This window comes from Homarus americanus, unplaced genomic scaffold (assembly GCF_018991925.1).
Source record: "Homarus americanus isolate GMGI-L3 unplaced genomic scaffold, GMGI_Hamer_2.0 scaffold52512, whole genome shotgun sequence".
NCBI lineage: Eukaryota > Metazoa > Arthropoda > Malacostraca > Decapoda > Nephropidae > Homarus > Homarus americanus.
Genome location: NW_024735442.1, coordinates 15,420,551 through 15,438,334, shown reverse-complemented (window position 1 = coordinate 15,438,334; position 17,784 = coordinate 15,420,551). Strand labels below are relative to the sequence as shown.

Here is a 17,784-nt window from a genome sequence, read left to right as displayed (position 1 = left end):
TTCTGTCTCTTTACACATCTCTCAATCTCTCTCTTTCTCTCTGTATTTCTATTTCTCTCTATCTCTTTCTGTAATCCATCTCTCTCTCATAGAATATATACAATATAGGATGGCAAATTCACAGATATTTAGTATTCACCATTTATTCAGTTATCTTACCTCCTTGGTAGGATGCAACTTTCAATTTTGCTTGTATGAATACATGCCAGATAAACATTAGTTTGCTTCTTAGAAAGTAGATTAAATTAAGTGACCCTCACATCATTCTTTTTCTGCATCATCAGCTGATAAAAATTCAGTGACACTTGAAGTGTTGAATCCAGAGGACAATACGACACGGCTCATAGCTACTTACTCAAATATGGATGATAACATTTGGACCCCCTTCCAACAACCCCTAGACAACCTGATTCACACCTTCCAGCTTCGCCTAAGATCTAGCATGGTCACAGATTTACTTAAAGTAGGAGGTAAGTGTTTACATTTATACACCATTTATAGCCATCACATCTTTGAAGTAAATAAATGATTTAAATATGTTATTTTACAACAAAAAAGGATTTCATCATTTAGAGTTTATGAGGTTTTACATAACATCTCAGATATTAAATTACATTTTTTTTATAAACTATTCTCTTGTGGTGTACCTAACAGCATACAATGCACTGGATGATTTGGACTTATATTCTGGTGAGTGTAAGTCACATGGCACCACTTTAGAACCTACTGCAACACCACCACCCGACACACAACTAACTTGCACATTTGAGGGTGGCACACTTTGTGGTTGGCTTCAAGACTCTACGGACGGACGAGATTGGACCTTAAGTACTGGTGAAATTGTCCATTCTAAGCTGGGCCCTGAGGTTGATCACACCACTCACCTTTCAGGAGGTAAGTACTCAAATGTGGTTGCAAGTACTGTACCTGTATATCTATATTAATTAATAAAGTATGTTGCATGTTTTGTGTTTTTTTCTTATAGAAACACTATACAGTACTGTATTGCAATAATGCAGATTTGTAATAAAGCATATAATTGCATAACAGTATACAGTAATTGCATAACCATTCTCGTATAATTACCTTTCCTTAGTCAGTAGATATAACATACAGGATTTCTCTTATTGAGCCAGCGAGTTGTAATACTTAATTTGTGTTTCCATCAGTTTAAGCTTAACATTATCCTGTTGTACCACATTTTCAAAACCTTCACTCTCCCTCTGTTGTCTGCTAACAGTATCTGCACCTCTGGTCCATACAATAGTACTGACCACATGTAACCAAATCAGTAGCCTCTTTAGCAGAGTAAATTTACTTACACTTTTTATTAGGTCCCTTAGATTATAAAAAGCAGCATTTGCATGACTTTTTCTTGTTTTAACTTTTCTTTAACATCTACCATCACAGCTTATGTTAATTTGGAAATCTACAATAATTTTCACCTATGTAAGTTCCTGGTTGCTATCTTACTTCATGTTTAGGATTTATTCTTAATTTAGAAACAGGTCTTTCTTCTGTAGATGCCCATATTCTTTAGTTTTTGACACTGATCTGGTAACCAGTTTTTGTGATGCTTCTGTCACTATATGCATTAAAAGCATTATCACCTGCATACTGAATATTTAATATTTCTTTACCATTAACTTTTATATCTTCAACGCTACTTACAACTTCTCTCATTAATAATTTTGATTAGATATTATATGATGCTTGAGGTCTGGTGCATCCATATCAAACTCTGTCTAATTAAATCATAAGCATATTCTGTGCCGTAGTGAATTTGCTTACATGCACTGTAGTGTCCTGATGCCAGTCAATTTCTTTGGATTCTAATAACTTCATCATTAATGCCTATTTTTTCCAAGACATCTGAAAGTTTATCATGTTTGTGATTTGTAATCCCATCAATGTTCATTTGTTTTAGATTTTTTTCTGGAAGCTGATCATTCCCTAAACCTTATATTTTATTTTGTTTGCAGTTGCCGTTTTGTATACTTGGTATCTGATTTTGAAATTGGTGGCTTGAACTTTATTTCCTTTTTGTTGCTTACATCCATTCTTTCATTATTATATAGTTGTTCTGCACACTCCTTCCACCTGTATCTTCTTCTGCCTCAAGTAGGTCCTATCATTATTATATAGTTGTTCTGCACACTCCTTCCACCTGTATCTTCTTCTGCCTCAAGTAGGTCCTATCATTATTATATAGTTGTTCTGCACACTCCTTCCACCTGTATCTTCTGCCTCAAGTAGATATTATAAGTTTTACTTCTTATACTCCCACTCTATTCATGTAATCTGTTTTGGTTCATTTAATTTTTGCCTTTGTATATTCCTTTGTAGTAATGTCACCTTTACTTATCTTCAATAAATTACATTTCTGCTTTGAAAATCTCCTTAAGCTTGTCTCCATTCCTTTTTTTCATTCCTGTGTGAAGTTCTATGTAAGCCTCATTCCTAGTGAAAGATTAGTTTACCAAAGAAATATTGTCAATATAAGTTTTCATATTGTATGCACAGTCGGGGTCAAAAGTCTTGAACACTTGACAGTATTTGGCATGTACCTGTAAGTACCCGAAGATCTTGGGTACAGTATTAAGGAAAGTTTTATCCCATTTTGTGATTCAGGCATAATATGTGATGACAAGTAGTGTTATTAGTATATCCCAATCATATACTGTATATATAACCCAGAAGTAGGTGCCAGATATTGTGAAGTGCTCAAAACTTTTGACCCCGACTGTACATATACAGTACAGTACATCCAAAATAGTTTTTCTTGTGACAGAGATTTCTCATATTTCATATTGCTTACTTGAAGTCCCTGTTCTTGAGAATTTTGACATTTTTATCTCTTATTTTGTCAACAGGTCATTTCATCCTTGTCAAGTCTGCTGGTCTTATTAGCTCTGCCAATCTGTTGTCTGAGACCTTGAGATCCAGTGAGGATGGCCATTGCCTTTCGTTCTCCTATTACATGCATGGCAGTGCACCTCCTTTCTTGAAAATGTATATTCTCAAAGGTAATTGTTCCTTGTCATAGTTTGTTACATCTGTACTATGAAATTTCAGTGAACTATTAAGTGTTTATGACTAAGCTAATAATTTTTTTTCTTTTCTTTAATACTATTTGATACTGTATATGCAATTATATCTTAAGTGTATACACCTATAATTTTCTTCAACAAAACTGTTAAATTGTGGATACATTAGGTATAGATAATTTAAAGAATGCAGTTTTGTAAAGTTTGTGATGAACATTAATGCAAATTAGTTTAAGATATGTAAATGTATTTTGATAGTACCTGTATTCCTGATCCCACAACTAAAATATGACCATCACACCTTGAGTGTAAGTTTTTAGTCCATGCAACAATATCTTCTCTTCCTTGACTCCCTCTTAACTCATGTTTTCCACCTAGCCCAACAGATATGTCTTGCTATGGCATTCTCCTGCCACAACATGGCCCTAAGATATTCCTTTGACAAGAAATTATGTTCATACCTATGTAATAAAATAACAGATGTACATTTAGGAAGTAGACACTGACAATAACTGGGCTATTGGTTGTTGTTTTTGACAAGTTAAAATTTCAACCTTGAAGACAGCATTTTAAATCAGTAGTTTATGCCTCAAATTAAACTTGAATTGATGATAATGTATCAAGCATATCCTTAATGCTGTACAGCTGCTCCTCGAATTACGACTGGGTTAGGGACCCAAATCCAGATCGTAAGTCAAATTGGTCGTAAGTCAAAAATGCTTAAATAATACATAGAAAATCTAAAATGGGTGTCTCTTTTTCTTCTCAGCACCACAAAACTCTCACTTTTAAGCTTGCCAGCCATTTTAAAGTGAATTACAAACGAAAATTTTGTCAGTACGCAGCGCAATCACTAATGTTGAGACTCAAAAATACGCAATTTGACAAAATTTTGGTACGACTGAGACGGTCGTATGTCCGGGTGGTCGTAGGTCGAGTATGTTGTAAGTCGAGGAGTAGCTGTAATTGGTCTGGTTGAAGGGAATGCCATTGCAGAATTCATCTGTTATGGCAGCAAGAGTGAATGAATTTTTTCATCTGTAGACAAATTGTTTTTGCACAAAAACTAGACATTTTGGGGGAGTGATGTAACCAGACTAACTTAACTTACCATTTATCTATATCAAGTAGGTAAATTTGGTTATTTTTTGTTTCTGTCTGGAGGCTTTGTCATTCCTTGATGGCTCTCATTGTATACAGCTGGTGAGAAGCCTCAGGTATCAGATCCACCTGACTGGGACCATCTTCGAGAGGTCGGAGAAACGTGGCAGCAAGTTCATCTCTTTATTCCAAAACAAGACTATAGCCAGCATGTGGCACTTGTTGCCAATACTCAAAATAATAATGGCGATGATGGACACTCTGCAGTTGATGACATATTGCTGACAGATGGATCTTGTGATAGCCTAAGAGGTATTTGTACCCTTTTTAGAGCAAATATTTTATTTTAATTTATTTATTTTGCAGGAGATCTTACAGATATAAGTGTTGTAATGTATATACATTTAATTTTAACGTTGATCATAGTTTTTTACTTTGCAGTAACTATTACACATATTTTCTCAGGAAACAAGTGTGACTTTGAAACATCTGATCTCTGTGAGTGGCTGCCATCTCAAGACAATGGAGTAGAGTGGATTTGGAATTCTGGTCAAAACTTAGATCATAACAATGGACCAGATTTTGATCACACATTTGGTAATGACATATTTTTTTTACTTCTGTTACCTTTGTTACTTGTCATTCATATGTGCCTTTCAGTTCATCACCAACTTCTCAGTCTAAGTAGTCAGCAGGTACTAGAACATGTACAAGTTCTTGAACATTCCTGAACATTTGTCAATGCTGGTCTAACTTGGCCTTATAAGGGTTCACTTTTGGTGCTCTCACAATACTGTACAGTATTCTCAGGTAGTTACTCCCCTCCTCCCTCTCAAGTTATCTCCATACTACTCACCAGTTGCTTCCACTCATAACTATTCCCACCTCTTTTTTGATCAGGAATACTGTACATTTTCTCATTCCCATGTGGTGCTCGTGTACCATAATTATTATTATGTACTGCTTACAACAACAGTACTGTATAGTGTCATTTTAATATAAACTTAACTGCATAATATATTAATGGGACAGTGCAGAAATGCATCAATCTGTACTGTACATGTTTCTGCGGTAGTAAATTGTCCCTTATTATTGTATTTGTTTCTGTCTGTAATTTTTTTTTACGTGCCCCTATGTTCATGGAGTTTTATACCCTTATTTATATCTAAAGAATATGCCCTCAGATTAAGGAGAAAAAACATTAATTTATTTCAGATAGTAGTAAAACAAAAGCAGAAAACGGTAGAGTAAGAAGGAAGTGAAAACAGAAAGGTGGTGTTGAAAATGAGTCACTGATTTATCTTTTATATCTTTCTCATGGTATCACGATTTTTTTTTGGCCATTTATAGACTTGCTCATATTTTTTACTTATTCATCAAAACTGTTTATATCAATACCTCCTACTTTTCAGATATCTTCAACCAACTGGAATTTTAATATCTTGTTACATTCTTCAGGTTCATCTGAGGGCCACTATGCATCCCTAAAACACTCACTAGAGTTCAGCCAGGAGATTGCTTACCTCACAAGCAAAACTTACCACAGCTCGGGGAAGATGTATGTAAATTATGAAATTTTTTTATATATATTTGTGTGTGTATTGTGTATATGTATGTGGATGTGTGTACATACATATATATACTGTACAGTATTTTTTTCTGGGCCACACTTAATGTAGGCTGGCCAGAAAACAAAGTACATACTGTACATGTACATATATTTTACCTTTATATGTTGTTATTCAATCCATTTGTTCCTACTGCATTACTATAATCATATTTTACAATAACAATCTCATTTCACAACAAGGCCCCATATCTGTTTTTTTTCATGTCTCACAAGCCATCATCAACCACCAGCATCAATCCTTTCTCCTAATTCACTCAGTGTTGTGATCTTTGTTCACGCACACCCACACTGCTGCTTTTTTAATGTCCATCCCTTCTCCCACCTGCCATCCACCTCTTATTATAAACCCTTTCTTATCACCACGTGAAGTAGTGCAGTTGACAATGAAAATTTAAGGTCGAGGAGTGTCTTGTTTGAGTGATATGGCATTGTACGAGGGCTCAAAAACCTCCATGAGAGTAAATGGTAAGTAAAATGAGGAATTTGAGGTGAAAGTAGGGGTCCATTAAGGATCTCTCCTGAGTTCCCTTCTGTTTATCATGGTGCTCAAATCACTGTGTGAGATTTTAGGACTGGTCAGTCCTGGGAGTTGTTGTATGTTGATGACTTTGTGTTGATAGCAGATAGTGTGGAAGTGGTAGTAAAGAAACGGAAGGATGGAATATAGTCAAAGGGTATGAGAGTGAAGCTGGCAAAAACAAGTAATGATTAGTGGTTTGGGTGAAGGACCTGTGATAAAAACTTTGGCCATACACTGTAAGAAAGGTACTGTACTGTACAGTATAGGCAAAAATTAAATATGTAGTGAATATGGTTGCGGTACACAAGAAGGATAATGATGTAAATGGCAGACCGCAGGATGTAGCTGACTTTACAGTAAGTGTGCTGAATGTGCAGGTAATCATGTACCCTTAGCAGGGCTGAAATATTTCAATTTTAGGGATACAGTACAGTACCGTATATCTCGGCCTACAAGACGGAATTTGAACAACAAAAAAATCAGCCCAAAGTTAGGGGGTCGTCTTAAGCACCAGAGATAAAATTCTTACCTCTTAAATTTTGCGGTTTAGCGTGTCAAGAGTGGTGATGGAAACATGGTAAACCACTCACAAGGTCCTACCACTAATTATTTTATACTGAAACTTACATTTGGGAAGCTGGATTAAAATGAAGATTACCGGTATATTAAAATAATAAAAATGTATTATAAACCAGTCTAACATACCGTAAAAGAACAATATACCCCGGTAATAAACACAGCTGCTATCATCACCCCCCCCCCCCATTTGCCAGTGACGAGAAAGGGAAAGCGACCTTGACAGTGACCGCCTGTGGCTATTTTTAGCCGTCCTTGTGTTCGGAGGTGGTCAGTAATGCATATCTGTATATTTACTGATCATAATACTTATCTCCTATAAATAATTAATTTAAAATTAATTTTTTTACAAAGAATATTCAGTAAATGACTGCGTTAATTCTTGAAACTACCGACAGTGGTAAATTTAGGATGAGAATGATTAACAGAAGTCACGTCATGGATTCGGAGTTTGGTCCTTAATGATCATAAATGTCTGGTCAACTTCACCTACCAGGTATAATGGTAGCCTCCCTTTTTCGCGAAACAAGTATATAATTAAAGAAAATACTTGCAGTGTGTTTAATGTATTACAATATATTATAGCTAAATAAATAAACAAATAAATCGGCAAATCTATTTCAAGTAAATGGAAATATTTTACTCACACCAACATTAGTTCCAGTTAAATAACTGACGCTTAAGTGAGTCACTAGTGTACAACAGCGGGTAAAATTTGATGCCAATACTTGAAGTGAATTGGCATTATTTTAAATAACCAACCATAAATAAATGGAAAAAAGATCAAAGGTGAAACATTATATTGTATGTATGTTGTGTTGTCAAAGGAAGAGAAACAATTGAAACTCATTAATTGTGTGTAAATGAGGCAGTAAGATAAATCAGCAACCTAAGACTTGGTCACAATTTTCGTGATGCCATATGGAAGTAGGGTCTACCATTAGACAATACTGTACATTATGCTTCCAATATCTTCCCAGGCAGTAGAATCTCCCTGTTTGGTAGCTGCCTAAAACTTTTAGTAATATTACTTTGATACAACATGATAAATTTGACAAACAATGAAAATAAACAAACAAAAGTTATTTACCAAGACCTTCTCTCTCAGAACAGAGGGGAGATAAGACGGCTATTTATAGCCCGTCTTTGTGTAGGAAGTCGACCACACTAGAAATAATTCATTTAAAATTTATATTTTTTACATAGAATATTCAGTACATGACTGCAATTATAAAATATTGTGAATATATATATATATATATATATATATATATATATATATATATATATATATATATATATATAGTGTAATAAATGTATGTAGTAAGTATGTACAGTAATCTTTTTCACTCAAATCCTAATGAAACACTATTGAATTAGAATACTGTAGCTCGCTGAAGCAAGCTTATAAATTAAAGAAAATACTTCCAGTGTGTTTAATATATTACAGTATGATATAAATAAACAAATAAATCGGTAAATCCATTTTAAGTAAATGAAACAATTGTATTCGACACCGACATTAGTTCAAGTTAAATAACAAACTTTTAAGTGAGTCACTAGTGTTTACACTACATCAACCGGTAACGTTTGATGCCATTACTTGAAGTGAATTGGCTTTATTTTAAAAAACCAAGGATGTGTAAACAGCACTGGTCAATGGGATGGTTGGTAAAGGACTACTGGGTCAGTAAGCTCCCAATGGTAAGTGTCACATTTGGGGTACCGGTCTTATACAGCGAATAGGGCTCAAAAGCTACTTTTTAAATGGAAATTTTGGGGGCCGTCTTATACACCCCGTCGCCTTGTAGGCCGAGATATACGGTATATTCCTAGATTGTGTTGATGAATTCTGCAACCTTGGTGACATGATCAATAGCTTAAGGGAGTTTAGGAAGCTATTACCTTTATTGATCACAAAAGGACCCACTTTTGTTTGAAAGGAAAGTTGTATGCAGTTGGTATGAGACATGTGATATTGTATGGCAATGAGACATGGACTGGTAAAGAGGAGAAACATATGTAAGCTTGAGGTAGGTAAAATGACAATGGTAAGATGGATGTGTAATGTGACTACTGGTATGAGAGATGGGAACCCTGTTCGGAGCTAAAAAGACAGTTGAGTATGGAGGATATTGATGAGTATTGATGCATAAAAGCCACATCTTGTTACGATGATTTTTTTTTTAATACCACCTAGGTGCCTGCAGTTCTATTACTACATGCAAGGAAGGACCAGTTGGACAGGGTCACTCAGCGTGTATGTAAAAGATCCAGCTGTGGATATCACTGATGTTGACCCAGTGTGGAATATTGCAGGTCCTCAAGGTGATGTTTGGAACTTGGCTCGAAATTCTCTGAGTTTTATCAGTAACTACCAGGTAAGTTTTACCACAGTGTTTGGAAGAATCCATAGTTTTCAAGCTCAAGATAGTAGTTTCTTGTGAGGCTTGATGATAAAGAAGATTTGTGTCCCCTGTAAATCAGAATTGTGCATGTTTTTCAACTACAACAGGGCTTGTCATTTGTGTGTTTGCCCTTCATGGCTTTACTTTTTTGTGATGATGTTATTGATGCAAGGTTTAAGGAATGCAGTCAAATTGCTCACCTATTCATAGGCTGCTGGTATGAGAGAAAAGCGTTCCTGCTGAGCATACACTGTTAGTATGGTGTCAACGAATATGTGCACCATATTCTCTTTCCCTCCAGATTATAGCATCAAACTATATGTGCTCAACATCCTACAATGTAATACAGTACACGTTCACTGTGTAAGGTACAACTATGAGGAAACCAGCAATATGAGAAATCAATACTGTACATTTTCACATGGTTTGGGCATGTGGAGAGAATAGATGAGGCCAATTGGGTGCATGAGCCTAAATGTGGGGGGGAGAAGAGCCAGGGATAAATCTTGAATGACATGGAGGAGGGATAAAAAATGACGTTAAAATTGGGAACCTAACAGAGGCTGTAAGAGACTTTGTAGCAAGGAGAGCTGCCATCAGGTAACCGTGGCTAACCCATGCAATGATAATGGTGAGTCTGTGTTGTGCAATCATGCAATGGGCCCAAGCCAAACCTGCAAGAACTCTACCCATGGGACCCAGTCCTACACAGTAAGCAGGGACTCCCTAAATATTTAACTAATAGCTATAACAGAGACTGCAATGAAATGCATAAGGGCTGCAATAAGTTGTATTAGCATAGATAAATGCAGTTCAAGTCTGCAGACCAGCTGCTTAGGCCAGTCAGCTGATCTGGCTGCCACTCTCTTAACTGTCTTATCCTGTAAGCCTCAAACTTGTCTGTTCACACTACAATATTAAAAGATTCCCAACCAAAATCATGTTTACTGTAAAAAAAAAAAAATCCTAGAGTGCATGAATACAATTTAACTAGCAACATCTGTATGTGGTGAAAGTTTATGAATGGAAATAAGTATTTTGACTTTCTCTGTTATCCTCAGAGTTCCGTAATATGTAATTTATGATATATTGCTTTACTCATCTTTTATATCATTAAACATGATGATGATTATGATAGACATGTGATGAATTTCTGACACAATCTTATCTGTCTACAATAGTCCCAAGATAATTATACTATTATGAAAAAACTAAAAAAAATTTATAACATGTTAATTAAGAATACTGTACAGTTTGGCAAAAAAAAGTGACAAATTACCCACCAAGTTTGTGCTTCGCAGATTTATGGATCATAGGGATTTTCAAGAACCTACGTTAACCCCAACGAATGGCAAGGCCCTGCTGTACTTAAATACTTGATTGTGAAAATACTGTAAATGAAATGAATTAAGGAAGAGACTTTTTTTGTAGCTTAATAAATTTGTTCTAGCCTTACAGATACTTTACGTAGTATGTAAAATATCTGTTTACTGTACATCCAGCTTGTCAATGATAGGCTGTATGAATAGCCCTCAGTAATTTTGTGGAAAAGAAAGATTGGGTGATTTTACTTTCATAAATGACTAGGTTACATGTGATTGTGTGGAACATACAGTATACATTGATCTTATGCTTTTCTTCGTATGTTCCACCTAATTTCCCATTTCCACACATAATTTTTTTGTGCTGTCTGTATCTTAGTTTCATCATATGTTTTTATGTTGCTCTTCACAGACTGCGTTTGCTGCAGTTGTAGGCAGTGATGGTGACAACAGCATCATAGCAATAGATGATTTCATAATGTTAGATACAGACTGCCCAGCAGCTGCTACATGCTCATTTGAAGATGGCTACTGTGACTGGAGTAATGTTCGAGGCACTGATGAAATGGACTGGGAGATGAACCAGGGCCCAACGCCAACAGAAAATACTGGACCAAAATATGATCACACTCTTGAGACAGTGAAGGGTATGTGCAGTTCATTGCCAAAGATAGATTATGTTCAAATACATGCTGGTAAACAGTATTGCGTATTTTTATAACTACAGTAAAAATATGTATTGAAATCTACCTTCATCAATGGGTTGTAACACAGGAATTAGACTGATACCATTTAATACATGCCATACAGTTTTAAAGGGTTATCATTATTGCCTCTTAGGTCACTACTTGTATGTGGAGGCAGACGATGGAATGATACATTCCTCTGCAATACTGGAATCACCTCTTGTACCTGCTGGAACTTATTGCTTTGAATTCTATTATTCTATGTATGGCAGAGATATTGGTGGTAAGTAATTTTAGAACTATTTTTTAACCTGTTGTCTAATAATGGCAAGTAACTTGTGTCCTTAACCAGTCCACTGTATCAAAACTTATTTTTGTTGATGTCATACAAGATCAGTTAATGGCAGTCATGGTTAACCATTGTTGTATATCTGTTTCAGGTCTTGCAGTACAAGTGCAGAATAATCACTCAGCCCAAACCCTATTCCAGAAATTTGGGGATCAGGGACCAGACTGGAAAAAGGTTAGGGTTTTATATTTATGTTAATTGAAATTTATATTTAATATCTGTGCATTTCAAAAAGAAAATTATGAACACTTTATTACTGTTGAACATACTGTTTAGTGTAGATTTACAACTGAATTTCCATTATTACATGAGAATCTATATGATTTTGGTTGCTTTTGTAGCATGGCTGATATAATGGGATCACTTTGTTATTTTATATCATCTTTGTAGTTGTTGGTGCCAACATTGGCATCATCATCATGACACTTCAGCTGTAGATTGAATATACATTCAGGTGTCATGTCTGTTTTAAAGAACAACATCATTTTTGTAATAGACTGTAATATTTATGGTGTCAGTGACGGGACTGCATCTACTTTTCCCTTTGAGTAACTCATATATATTGACTAATTAGGTTGAGGTGCATTGGATGGAGAGGATACAAACCATTTGTAATTTTTTTCACAGGGAAAAACAACAGTGATTGAAGATAAAGATTTTAAATTCCAAGTGATAACCTTGCATGGCAAAGAGGGTGATGAAGGAGACATTGCTATAGATGACACTTGGACATCTAAGGGTCCTTGTCATGATAATCCTGATGAGGTAAGAATAACACCTTCATGTATGTTCTTGTTATGACAATCTTTCTGATGTAAGAATGACGCTTGAACATCTAACGGTCCCTCTCATGACAACCTCATATAACCCCATCTTTGCTTGAGTGTAGGGAAAGCATATATGATGAGGATGATGATGATGGCATATGGTTCAGAATAGTTTTTCGTGTAACCTGTGGGCATTTAGCAATGGACAATAATTTTGGTTTATTTTAAAAGCCATTTAATTGACTTTTTTCTTTTATTTTTTTTAGTTCGTTTGCCCTGATGATGAAATTATTCCGTATTCCCAAGTGTGTGATTTTATTCCTGAGTGCCGTGACGAGGATGATGAAATGTTGTGTGGAGTGTGCAACTTTGAATTTGGTAAGTTTTTACTGCTGTTCCTTTTCAAAGATATAAATATGGCAGTTAGAATAGATACTGACAAATTACAGTCAACCCTTGCTTGGACATAAAATGATGGAGTTAGGGGAGTGTCTTTACAGTATTTGTTCATGATTCCAGTCCCCTGCATCACAGCATAAAATGTCTTGCTAAGAGTTTACAAGAAATAATTTATCATACAATAGTTTTTGTTTCCTTAATAAAATCTTAAACCAGACTGGTACAATACTTATTTATGAGTGGTTCTTTTTTATGAGTAACTGGTACGTTACAGGGTACTTGTTAATGAGAGACAGGATGCCTTTACAAAACTATCCTTCTAGAAAGGAGAAAGACTTAACTCTAGTTCCATATGGAATTAAAAACAGATTACCATGTCCCAATACTCTCAGCTGCCTCCATTGTGTATTTTTTTATTACGTAAAGGCTTATGTGGATGGATTTTCTTGATGGATAATGACTACATTTGGGCAAGAGGACGAAATCTTAGTGATGATGAGAATTCCTGGAACGTCCCTGACCACACTGTGGGAACGGGTGCTGGATATTACCTCTACATTACCAAACATTCTAGTGAGCACTCTGGGCCGGCTGTTATGGTAACAGAAACACATCACAATGCTTTTCTTGACTGCACCATGAATTTCTGGTAAGAAACTTAGTGTACAGTATATTTTTTAGTACCCTGTTTAGAAATATAATTACAGTACTGTATACACAAATAGCCATAGTATTTTACCAAAAATAGATGGATATCATAGGAAAATATTTAAATACCTGTAGATGGAATATTTCTTTAGTTCTAATGCTATCAGAGTTCCAGAATTCTCTAAATACAGTACTGTATACTGTACAGTAGGGTTTCAGAGTATGCAGGGTTGTGTTCCTAGAATTCCCGCATAAGTGCAAATTTGTGCATACATAAGAACATAAGAAAATAAGGAGTCTGCAATAGGCCGGTTGACCTGTGCATGGCAGCTCCTGTCGAGAGTTACTACCACTCTTTATCATCCATGAATCTATCTAGCCTCCTTTTAAAACTTTCCAGCGTTCCAGCACTTACTACAAAGTTGCTAAGCTTGTTCCACTCGCCCACCACCCTATTTGTGAACCAGTTCCTTCCTATCTCCCTCCTAAACCTAAACTTATCCAACTTAAATCCGTTGCTACAAGTCCTATCCTGCTCGGATATTATAAGAACTTTATCTTTATCGCCCTTATTGATTCCCTTCACCCAATTAAACATGTCTATCATATCTCCCTGCACTCTTCGTCTTTCTCGGGAATGCAAGTTTAGTTTCTTTAACCTATCTTGATATCGAAGGCTTCTAAGTCCCGGAATCATTTTCGTCATTCTTCGCTGCACCGACTCCAGTGAATTGATATCCATTCTATAATATGGGCACCAGAACTGAACTGCATAATCGAGGTGCAGCCTGACTAGAGCAAGATATAGTTGCAATAAGACCTCTGCACTCTTATTACTTACACTTCTAGATATAAAACCTAATACTCTGTTTGCCTTATTTCGAACATTAACACACTGTTTTCTAGGCCGTAGGTCTGGGCTTACAAGTACCCCAAGTCTCTGTCACAAGCTGACCTCTCTAGGTTGATGTTGTTAAGGCTGTATACATTGACAGTATTTGTTCTTCCAATATCTAGGAAAGATTCGCTTTAAATTAAAACATTGTCCTTAATTGTGGGTGTCACTTTAAATCAATAATCTTAAATTAAATCTCTTTAAATCGACGTTCTACTGTAGTATTATTTGCACTTAAGTCAAGGGGGGGTGATATGCTGTAGTTCCTGAAACCACTTCCAAAATTCATTAACATCAGTGTAACAAATCAGTTACTTACATTATAAAAAATTCATAGAATATTATTGGCCCTAAAATGGACAAAAGTTGGTGATTGTAAATCTTTTATATTTTTTGTTTGAATTCCTTCATTTTGTCCTGGTACTCAGATGATTCATCCTGCAAAATTTTCAGGGTACGTGAGCGCTCTGACAGTAATGAGGGTTTACATACAAGAGTGGCAGTGAATGTGTTGAGGGATGGCCAGGTGAGCCCAGTCTTCTACCTCATTGACAAAAGCAACAATGACTGGCAACAAGCAAATGCTGTTCTAAAGGGTTAGTGGTATCATCCATGTCCTATTTATGAGGATTGTAATAGAGAAACAAATACAGGTACAGGTATTACAATGTTCCATCTTGCAACGATTAGGACCTGATCTGAGTTAAACTGATGTTCACTCTGCCCTCCTTTTTTTTTTTGTTTAAAAAAATTTACCCTATTTCCCACCATATTAGGTGTACTGTAATTTAATAGAATATATCTAGTGAAAAAGTACTTTATTTTACTGGTATCCCTCGCCTTACGAATGAATTTGTATCCTTGAAAACCATTCGTTAATTTAATTTCCGTATCTCGAATAACAGAACACATGAGAAAAATAGGTTTCGGTTCCCCAGTGACAAGAAAACCCCAATATTATACAGGGGGTCCCCAACTTACCAATGTCTGACTTACGAACGCCTGCTGATAGGGATGGGGTTTAACTTGAAATATACGGTACATTATTTTTTGTTCAAGTTGGAATGCGACGCTTCAACTTCCTTTGGGACTTTATTTACCTGATGACTTATTTTTTATTTTCATTTACTATATTTTGTCATTCTATTTCTTATTTTCTCTTAAATTAAGTGATTTTAAATGTATATAAGGACTTAGGCATTGATATACTGGGATTATAAACATTGTTCTGCAAGTACGGTATGCACATACAGGTTGTACCTCTGTAGTCCGGCATTCTGTGGTCCGGAAACTCCCGTGGTCCGGAACGATTTTAGTTTGTCCAATAGGTAGATAGGCAGCCTTTTTTTTTTTTTTTTTTTTTACTTATCTGAATTATTATTATTATTACAGGAGTATTAAATTTTTGCCCCTCAGGCCCCAATGTGGGTCAGTGACCTATGCCCGGGTGGGCTAATCCCCTTAATAAAAAAAACAAAGCCGCAGGAAATTAAGGTTTGTTTACATCCGGCAGTTCGGCTGCTCTCTCTCTCTCTCTGCTTGTCTATACAGAGTACAACATTTAACCCTTCAATATATATGAGCAGTAAATAAGTGTTGCTTTCATATTCTTATGTAGAGTAATGACGATATGTTTTCACATGTGCGCACTTACATACGCGCAGTCTCACTTTTTTTTTTACCATTAATGGTTAGCTACTTATATTGTTCCATTTATTAACATTAAATAACATTACAGGTACTTCAAACAACCATATTAATTTTTTTACATTAATTTTACTACAGCTAAAATCAGGGTCTTATTTTCTTCAGTTTTATATGTAGAACCAATCAGTCACTGGTTTCGTAAGCTTTAACATAAACAATGCCGGCAGCCGTCTCGTCTCCTCTAATATTCCACGTATTATTAATAAATTGTATTGTTAATTTTGCACACACATACATTAATTCAATAAAAACAAATTCAGAAACATTAATTAAAATATATATGAACAGTAAATAAGTGTTGCTTTCACTTATGCATATGTTTTCTTGCGCAACATACGCGATCTCTCTTTTTTCTTTACCATTATCGTTAGCTACTTCTATTGTTCCATTTATTAACATTAAATAACATTACTTAAAACAACCATATAAATTTTACTACAGCTACAACCAAGGTCTTATTTTCTTCAGTTTTATATGTAGAACCAGTCAGTCACTGGCTTTGTAATCAACGAAAACAATGCTGTGTCATTTCCTCGTGTGTTTTAATATTCTACGTATTATTAATGAATTGTATTGCTCATTTTGCACACAAACATTAATTCAATAAAAAAGATATTCAGTAATAAACAAAAATGAATCTTTTGTACATAAGAGAAATGACGCGGTTTACACGATTTTGCACGTCGTCTGCACGTTGGCGAGCCGTTCAAACCCGTCGAAATTCAAGTTTCCACCGTCAAAATTTTTATTTACTTAGTTTTTGTGTGTCCCAATAAAATACGTTAAGAATTAAAAACTCGCGAAATTTGAGAAGCTACTATACGACATTTAACCCTTCAATATGTCTTCAAAGAGACCATGATGCAGAGAAAGTGGTGCTAGTGCTTCCAAGCATAAGCACAAGTCAATATCTATCCAGGAAAAGGGTGAATTTCCATGGTCCGGCAATTTCCATGGTCCGGCAATTTCCATGGTCCGGCACCGGTCAGGTCCCGAGGTTGCAGGACTAGAGAGGTACAACCTGTAGTATGTGTTCCGACTTACGTGCAAATCCGACTTAAGAACATCCTCAGGAACGGAACCTGTTCGTAACCTGGGGACCCCTGTACATAAAAAATGAAATACAGTAGTTTCACAAAAAAAAAATATATATATCCTACCTACCTATTATAATTTAGAGCTAACTCATTAAAAAATTAATAAAATATAACTTTCATTCATTACCTTAAAGGACCATATTCGTATAAGCAAGAATAGCTTTCATATACACGTAATAAGAAAAAGGTGTAAGAATAGAAAATTTGTATAAGTTTAATTTTCAGAACTCAATAGTTTGTATAGTGAGCGATACCTGAACTGACTTTAACAAGCAGTACAGTGGTGTTCTTGTCAGTGCCACCAAACCTAGCATGCCTTACACCTAAAATTACCGTAGAGTAAACACTGTAGTTTCCTATAGTTTTCTCTCTAGAGGAGCAATTATGATTGGGATGGAGGCTTTTACCCAATTTGGGGAAAGGTTGATGTAGTTATCATAGTAAAACTCACAAATTATTAATGAAGTGGGACAGACATTGATAACATGTGGATGTGTTTATCAAAAACCTTTTATTTTCTATTCAGCTTGAATGGAGCATTGTAAAAACACACACTAGTAAGGGTTTAATCTTCTTCATGACCGTAACCAATGGCATAAATGACACATTCTTAAAAAAGATAAATAAAAAAT

At 35.5% G+C, this 17,784-nt stretch overlaps 1 protein-coding gene across 1 annotated transcript in view; it reads left to right on the top strand.

The window, feature by feature from the left end:
• The window catches only part of LOC121871065 (MAM and LDL-receptor class A domain-containing protein 2-like), a 116,067-nt gene that overhangs the window by 56,700 nt on the left and 41,583 nt on the right, over positions 1 to 17,784 (top strand). Inside the window, exons 52-65 of the mRNA XM_042373175.1 lie at positions 285 to 470; positions 655 to 894; positions 2,874 to 3,026; positions 4,248 to 4,460; positions 4,614 to 4,745; positions 5,607 to 5,706; positions 9,075 to 9,255; positions 11,017 to 11,251; positions 11,445 to 11,573; positions 11,731 to 11,813; positions 12,267 to 12,404; positions 12,673 to 12,784; positions 13,232 to 13,454; positions 14,802 to 14,944. Coding sequence (XP_042229109.1) covers positions 285 to 470; positions 655 to 894; positions 2,874 to 3,026; positions 4,248 to 4,460; positions 4,614 to 4,745; positions 5,607 to 5,706; positions 9,075 to 9,255; positions 11,017 to 11,251; positions 11,445 to 11,573; positions 11,731 to 11,813; positions 12,267 to 12,404; positions 12,673 to 12,784; positions 13,232 to 13,454; positions 14,802 to 14,944 — 2,268 coding nt within the window. The remainder of the gene's footprint in view (positions 1 to 284; positions 471 to 654; positions 895 to 2,873; positions 3,027 to 4,247; positions 4,461 to 4,613; positions 4,746 to 5,606; positions 5,707 to 9,074; positions 9,256 to 11,016; positions 11,252 to 11,444; positions 11,574 to 11,730; positions 11,814 to 12,266; positions 12,405 to 12,672; positions 12,785 to 13,231; positions 13,455 to 14,801; positions 14,945 to 17,784) is intronic.